The 6636-nt window shown below is 65.9% G+C and overlaps 3 protein-coding genes across 3 annotated transcripts in view; 2 read left to right on the top strand and 1 right to left on the bottom strand.

The window, feature by feature from the left end:
• Nucleotides 1–1193, top strand: part of KRTCAP2 (keratinocyte associated protein 2) — a 25593-nt gene extending 24400 nt beyond the window's left edge. The window contains exons 3-6 of the mRNA XM_010564024.1: nucleotides 119–291; nucleotides 364–427; nucleotides 684–750; nucleotides 1013–1193. Coding sequence (XP_010562326.1) covers nucleotides 199–291; nucleotides 364–427; nucleotides 684–750; nucleotides 1013–1133 — 345 coding nt within the window. The 5' untranslated portion in view covers nucleotides 119–198 and the 3' untranslated portion in view covers nucleotides 1134–1193. The remainder of the gene's footprint in view (nucleotides 1–118; nucleotides 292–363; nucleotides 428–683; nucleotides 751–1012) is intronic.
• A 727-nt stretch (nucleotides 1194–1920) lies between these two features.
• Nucleotides 1921–2502, top strand: DPM3 (dolichyl-phosphate mannosyltransferase polypeptide 3). Its single transcript, XM_010564025.1, has 2 exons — nucleotides 1921–1987; nucleotides 2218–2502. Exon 2 carries the CDS (start codon nucleotides 2224–2226, stop codon nucleotides 2500–2502), a length of 279 nt encoding a protein of 92 aa, XP_010562327.1. The 5' UTR covers nucleotides 1921–1987; nucleotides 2218–2223.
• Nucleotides 2503–5488: 2986 nt separating this feature from the next.
• On the bottom strand, nucleotides 5489–6635 carry SLC50A1 (solute carrier family 50 (sugar efflux transporter), member 1; the record flags this gene model as incomplete). The annotated part of the gene is made up of 5 exons (XM_010564160.1): nucleotides 5489–5590; nucleotides 5896–6015; nucleotides 6113–6274; nucleotides 6352–6475; nucleotides 6598–6635. Coding segments are annotated over 5 exons (546 nt in total), but the record flags the coding sequence as incomplete, so codon positions are not given.
• Between the last annotated feature and the right edge of the window lies 1 nt (nucleotide 6636).

A 6636-nucleotide genomic window follows, 5' to 3' on the forward strand; every position in this document is an offset into this window, starting at 1 on the left:
GCGGCCGAGGCGGGCCTGGGGGGCGACCGGGGCCTGGGGGACTGCGGGGTGCGCTGGGGCCCGGGGGCAGCCGTGGCCCCGCGGCTGCGGTGGCCCGGGCCCCGACGCCGTTGCTGAGGCGGCCCCGCGGCCCCAGCCGTAGGCACGGGCACCTCCCTGGCGCTCTCCTCGCTGCTCTCGCTGCTGCTTTTCGCCGGGATGCAGATGTACAGCCGGCAACTGGCCTCCACCGAGTGGCTGACCATCCAGGGCGGGCTGCTGGGCTCCGCGCTCTTCGTCTGCTCCCTCACCGTATCCTTTGCGGCGGCGGGGAGCGGGGCCGGGGGTGCAGCTCCTCGTTCTGTCCCTTAACCCTCCAGCCAGGCCTTCAACAACCTGGAGAACCTCGTCTTCGGCAAGGGCTTCCAGGCCAAGATATTCCCGGAGAGTGAGTGCTGCGGTGGGGCGGGGAGGAGGGGGAGCCTGCGGCAGGGCTGGGGTCGTGAAGGGCCTGCAGCCTGGCCACGTCGGTGCTCTGCCGGTGTGACCCAGGGGTCCCAGCCCAGCCTGGGCAGAAGGGCCCACCCGGGTGGTTCCCCCTGAGCTTTTCCCGTGCTGCGGGGCCACTGGCCCCTGCTGCTCTGAGGCTGCCGCATTGGGGCAGCACAGCTACATCTTTTCTCTCTCCTGTTTTTCTCCTGCAGTCCTCACCTGCCTCTTGCTGGCTCTCTTTGCCTCTGGCCTCATTCACCGAGTCTGTGTGACCACCTGGTAAGTGCAGAGTTTGCCCCATTGGGGCAGGGAGCAGCCATCGTGCTGCTGTGGCTGCTGCCAGGGACCCTGACGGCTCGTATTTGCCATTGGCGGTGGGGGGAACAGGACACTGGGCAGGGCCAAGGCTGGCCAGGGGACCCCAGGGTGGCCAGTGTTAAGCACCGCAGCGCAGCGGGATTGAAGGGGAAGGTGTTGGTTAGACCCCAGCCTGTTCCTGCCTGCCAGCAGCTGAGCAGTCTCATCTCTTCCTTCCTCACAGCCTCATCTTCTCCATGGTCGGCCTCTACTACATCAACAAGATCTCCTCCACCCTCTACCAGTCCGCAGTGCCCATCGCTGCTCCCGCCAAGGCTGTCGGCAAAGGCAGGAAGAGGAACTGACAGCCTGCTGCCCCTTCCCTCGGGCTGCCCCCTCCCCTTGGGGCTCTCAGCTGCCCAATAAAGCCATTTCTTTGTAGCCTCTTGTCCATGGCTGCCGTGGGTTTGGTTCCTCTGCTGGCTGGGTGCCGGTGTGGCTGAGAGTAGTCCCCTTGGCTCGTCCAGGCTGCGACAGAGGCTGGGGTGGGTTCTCCACCTCGCTGCTGCCCAGGGTGGGTCCCGGCACCAGCTGGCAGAGTGTGGTGGCAGCCGTCAGCCCCCCTGCTGGAAAAAGAGGGGATGGCGTCTTCTCTGCCTGGACCCACAAGGGAGGAAAATCCCAGCTGCGCCGGGCGGGTGGGAACTGGCTCCCGTGTTGCAGGGGGTGGGTGGGGGGCTGCGAGGGTGCCGGTGGCTCAGGTCTCTGCTGGGGGAGGGGGAGCGGCGGAGGGGCAGGCTCCGTCCCTAACTGCCACCAGCCCTCTGCCACCTCGGCCGAGACTGCCGGCGCTTGGCAGGAGAACAAAGGCACGTCCGTGCCCTCCCCGCGACGGGGGAGGGCAGCCGCCGGGCACCGGTGCTACCGCGGGGCGCGGGGTGGCCGTGGGAGGGCTGGCAGGGGCTGCTCCCACGCCAGTCCCCTGCCGCCCGTCCCGGCCGGACGCGGAGGAAACCAGATGCTTCCTGCCGCCGCCGCCGCCGACAAAGCCCGGCGCTTCCGCCGGGCCCGGGCCGCCCCGCACAACCCCCCGCCGCGCATGCGCTGTGCGATGTGACGTGGGGCGGCTCGGCACTGCAGCTCCCGGCGGACCCCGCGCTGCCGTGACGTAATCGTCGCGACGGGGGGCGAGCGGGCGCCGGGCCCGGAATCGGTCCAGGTGGGGGAGGGGCCGGGGCCGGCAGCGGTACCGGTTCTTCGGCCGGTTCGGGAGGGCTCAGAGGGGGCCGGGGTCTGGCGCCGGTTGGCGAAGGCCCGGCGGGGTCCGGCGTCGGGCTTCGTCCGAGAGGCCCCGGAGGGGGGGACCGGGGCCGGCCCGGTTATGGTGGGCCGGGGGGTGTCGGTGCGCGGCGCGGGTCGGTCCGGCTCTCACGGCCGCTCTCTTCGCAGGCCGCCATGACCAAACTGGGGCAGTGGCTGTGCGGACTCGTCCTGCTGGGCTCGGCCTGGGCCGCGCTGGCACTGGCGCCGCCGGGGCTGCGGTTGCCGGCCCCGTGCCGGCAGGCCCTGCTGCCCCTGCCTGTCTACCTGCTGGTGGCCTTCGGCTGCTACTCCCTGGCCACCGTGGGCTACCGCCTGGCTACCTTCAACGACTGCGAGGAGGCAGCTGCCGAGCTGCAGGAGCACATCAGCGCGGCACGGGCAGACCTGAGCCGACGAGGGCTGCGCTTCTGACCCCAATAAAGCTGAGGGACTGTGGCTGCCTGTGGTGTACGGTGCTCCTGGGAGACCAGGGCACGGGGTGGGGTGGGGGGCCTTTGGCTGGGGCTCCTCTGGGCAGTGGTGCCCTGGTTGGGGGCCGCAGGCAGCCAAGGACCTCAGGATGCGGCTTGAAGCCACACTGGTGGGAAATCACTAATGTCTCCCCACCGTGAGGCTGGTTTTCCGGGGGGGGGGGGGGGCAGGTCTCCACACAGGCCTGGGTCCCCTCTTGGCACTCCCACCACCCTGCAAAGGCTGCAGGGATCCCAGCCTGGCCTCTCCCTCTCCCAGCTTCTTGGAGCTTGGCTCTAGAGGCAGGGATGCAAAGTGCCGAGGACAGGATCAGGCCTTGCCCCAAAGGCCCATGGCTGTGGGCAGAGCACATTCCCAGCTGCCCTTCAGATGTGGTTCGCACCGTCAGGTGGGAGCTGGAGAAGACTCATCCTGATCCCACTGGCTGGTTTCCAGGGGAAGGAGGAGAGAGGCTGGCTGGGTGGAGCAGGCGGCGCAGCCTTTAAAATGCAGAGTGCCCAGAGCCTGTGGTGTCCCCCGGCCTGCCAGGGCGGCTCAGCCCACGCCGGGGGGCTGCTCCCTACTCCTGCCGGCACAGCGACTGCATCTGCTGCTCCTCTGGCCCCACCTTCACGGGCAGCGGCAGGTAGACGTGCCAGAGCACCGTGCCAGGCTTCTCCGGGAAGGGGGTGAGGTGCCCTGTGGCAGAGGCATCCCTGCGGGGGGAGGGGGGAGAGGGCCCTCTGTCCGGGGGTGCCCTCTGTCCAGGGGGGCCCAAGACCCACGCTGCCGGCCCAGCTGGAAGAGCTGTGCGGCTGGTGGTGACGCATGCTGGGGCCTGCCTTCCTGGCAGCCTCCCTGGCTTCTTCACATACCAGCCAAAGGACTTTCTTGTTTTTAATTATCAGCTGCACATCCTTCTGCAAAAAGGAGCAGTTGGTATCATGAGGGAGGACTCCGGCTAATTAGCAGGAGCAACTAATTAGCTGTTTCCTGAGCAACAATGGCAGCTCAGAACAGGGTGGGCAGCTCCCTCGGTCTCGCCTGTGTGCGGCTGTTTGTGAGGTGGCACCACCCTAGATTCAGCAAAGCGGTGCCTTTCTGGGGCAGGGACGGCAGCCTTGGTGCAGGTCAAGCTCCGTGGGCTATGCACAGCCCTCTGCAGGCTACTCCTGGCCATCCAGGGGCTACTCACAGCCCTCCGGCAGCTCGGCAGGCCAGCAGCACAGCGACAGCTTCTCCCTGCACAGACATGTGCCCGCTGCGGGTGCTCGCATCCCCAGGAGACGCTCGACACGCCTCCGGCCTCGCGCGTGGGGCCACATTGTGGCCACTCCTGCCAGCCGCTCATGGCACATGCCAGCCAGCATGACCAGTCGGCAGCCAAGTTTCTGTCTGGTGCGTCAGTGGGGAAAGCTGCCTTTTCTCAAGGCGGTCAGTCCTTTAGCAGTGCCTTCGCCGAGGCTGGGAGCTGCGCCCCGGTGCTGGGGCAGGGAGAGCGGGGGCTCCTCCCCGCTGGGAAATGGGGCTGCTGTGGCTGGGGGAGCGAGCGTCGCCCTGGGGCGAGTCCCTGGGGCAGACACACCTGCAAGCACAGCCCGTGCGGGCGAGGGGAGCCCCAGCTCCGCGGGTCGCAGCAGCAAGACAGAGCACGCTGGGCGAGCCCTGCAGCTGCACTGGCTGGGGCTGCACACTGCAGCGTGGCAGGAGCTCGTCTTGCCCTCCAGCCACCGCTCTCATCTTGGCCCCGTTCCTGCTGCTTGCCTCCGTATTGATTTTTCCCAGGCCACGTCGCAAGGTGTAAACGAGCGTCTGAGCTGTAGCACGGGCTCTGCCAAAGTCCTCGTCACCACTTCCTTAATCCAGCCTGCATCATCCAGGATGGAAGACCTGCCTGCGCCGACAGAGCCGCAGGGATGTGGCTCTTTGCCCTGGGGGAGGGGTCTCCTGCCCCGGGAGGGGGGGGCACCTTTCACAAGGCTCTGGGCATCTGTTGTGCAACTTGATCATCCAAATGTGTTCCTGACCCTCTGCTGATGTGCTTGCCTGATAACTTCATTACAGATCATTGTTAATTTGTTAATCGAGTTTGAGACGATGCCAACAGCCGCCTGATTTGTGCACGCTCAATCGTGGTTTTAGCGAGGATTTTAATTGATTATAAGTTTGCTGGCCTGACAGCTGGTAGCAAGCCCCATGTCGAAGCTGCAGAACGGACTTTTCTTTCCCTGTTGTGACTGGTGTCCCCAGGCTGCTGCTCAGGGAGGGGGGAGTCAGAGCAGCCTCCTCAGGCAGTGCTGCCATCCTCGGTGCCCCCTCCCTACCCCAACCCAGCCCTGTGCCTGCTCCCTCCCTGGGGTTGGGGCTGATGCTTCCTCACTGCCAGAAAGTGGGTGCTGTTGGAGGAGGGTCCAGGGGGTGCCAGGATGAGCCCCCACCACCCTGGGGACAAAGCAGCTGTGGGGACAAGAGCCATCCCAGAGTCCACAGCCAGCACACCAGGAAGGACAACCAGGTGCTCTTCAGTCTCTGATTTATTAAAAGGCACTTAAATTCATACAAAAGAGACACAGGGCTTCCCGGCAGCCCCAGCCTGGTTGCTGGGGCAGAGCCGTGGGCATGGAAGACTGTCTGGGGGGGTCCCCAGGGACAGGCGGGGTGCCCAGGAACTGGGGTGGGGGGCTCCTGGCACCCCGAAGGCATCGCTGAGACCAATCCAACCATCACCGAAGGACCAAGGGCTGGAGGGATGCCAGTGAGAGTGAACCACAGAGGCAGGAGGTGCCCTCCAGGGGCCCCTGTCCTGCCAGGAGCGGGCAGCCCTTGGCACCTGGGGCTCGGTGGCTGGGGCCAGTGCACGCTGGAGCAGACTGGCAAGGGTTCGGGGATCCTTCATCGGTCCAACAGTGCATGAGCTCCTTCCTCGGGGGGGGCCAGCGGGGTCCCCTCAGGCATGCAGGGGTCTGTAGGTCTTGTCCTGGCCTGGCGGGTACCGCCAGAAAAGCCAGAACCGCACGATGCTGGTGACAATCCCTGGCACATTCGGGACCTGCAGGAGGACATGATGCGGGGGAGGGGGGCAGTGGGTCTACCCGGCTCATGGCGCTCCTGCCCTCCCCCATCGCTGCTCCACCAGCCCTGTGTTGCTGGGAGAGATTTATTGGCCTTATACCATCTAATTAATTAAAATCAATACTCATCTCGCTGAGCCTAGTCACGGGCTTTGCTGTGTGACACACACGACGCCGGACGGGGGTCGGCCTGGTGCCAACCGCTCAGCCGAATGCCGTGGGGCGGGGACGGGACGGGATGGGATGGGAGAGCATCCCTTGGCTGCCCGCTGCCCCAACCCACCGTGATGTAGGGGTCATGGAGCTGCAGGCCGTAGAGCGTCCAGCTGGTGGAGGCCAGGAAGGTGGTGATGGTCAGGGGGAAGGACAGGCAACGCGTCGACTTGCTCTGGACAATCTTGGCCTGCCGAAGCAAATGTCAGCCTGGGCCTGGGCTGGGCAGTCCCAGCACTGCTGCGCTCCCCCCCGAACCCCACCAGCTGCCGCCCAGCCCCACGCACCAGGTCGGCCAGCGGTGAGAGGTACATGCTGATGGTGAAGACACTGCAGAAGAGCCCCAGGCGTGCCAGGCGTGTCTGTGCATCGGCAATCAGGAGGGTGAAGTAGCCATAGCCAGCAACCAGCACAGCCAGGAGCAGCAGGCTGTGCAGCAGCACGGGGCGCTGGGGCAGAGAGGAGGGGGACGGTCAGGGCGAGGGTCCCTCCATCCCCCCATCGACCCAGGCAGGCTGGCCCCCACCTTTGCAGGGCTGTAGTAGAGGTATGCCAGGATGTAGAGGGTCTGCAGTGCTGCCCCAATTGTGTTGACGGTGATCAGGGTCCAGTCCTGCTTCAGGCAGCCATAGCCCAACCAGCTCAGGTTGCTGCAGGGCAAATGGCACAGGGGCTTGCTGGTGCGCCTTGGGCCTTCTGCTCTGCCCCACCACCATGTAACCCCCACCAGTTGCATAAGACACACCCCTCCCCGGGCTCAACCCCACTGTACTTGACATCGGTGGTGAGGAAGGGCAGGAACTGGATGTTC

This window comes from Haliaeetus leucocephalus, unplaced genomic scaffold (assembly GCF_000737465.1).
Source record: "Haliaeetus leucocephalus isolate CR32 unplaced genomic scaffold, Haliaeetus_leucocephalus-4.0 Scaffold175, whole genome shotgun sequence".
In the NCBI taxonomy this organism is placed as follows: Eukaryota; Metazoa; Chordata; class Aves; order Accipitriformes; family Accipitridae; genus Haliaeetus; species Haliaeetus leucocephalus.

Coding starts and splice junctions, on each gene's coding strand:
- DPM3 (XM_010564025.1), top strand. CDS start 2,224: ATGACCAAACTGGGGCAGTGGCTGTGCGGACTCGTCCTGCTGGGCTCG.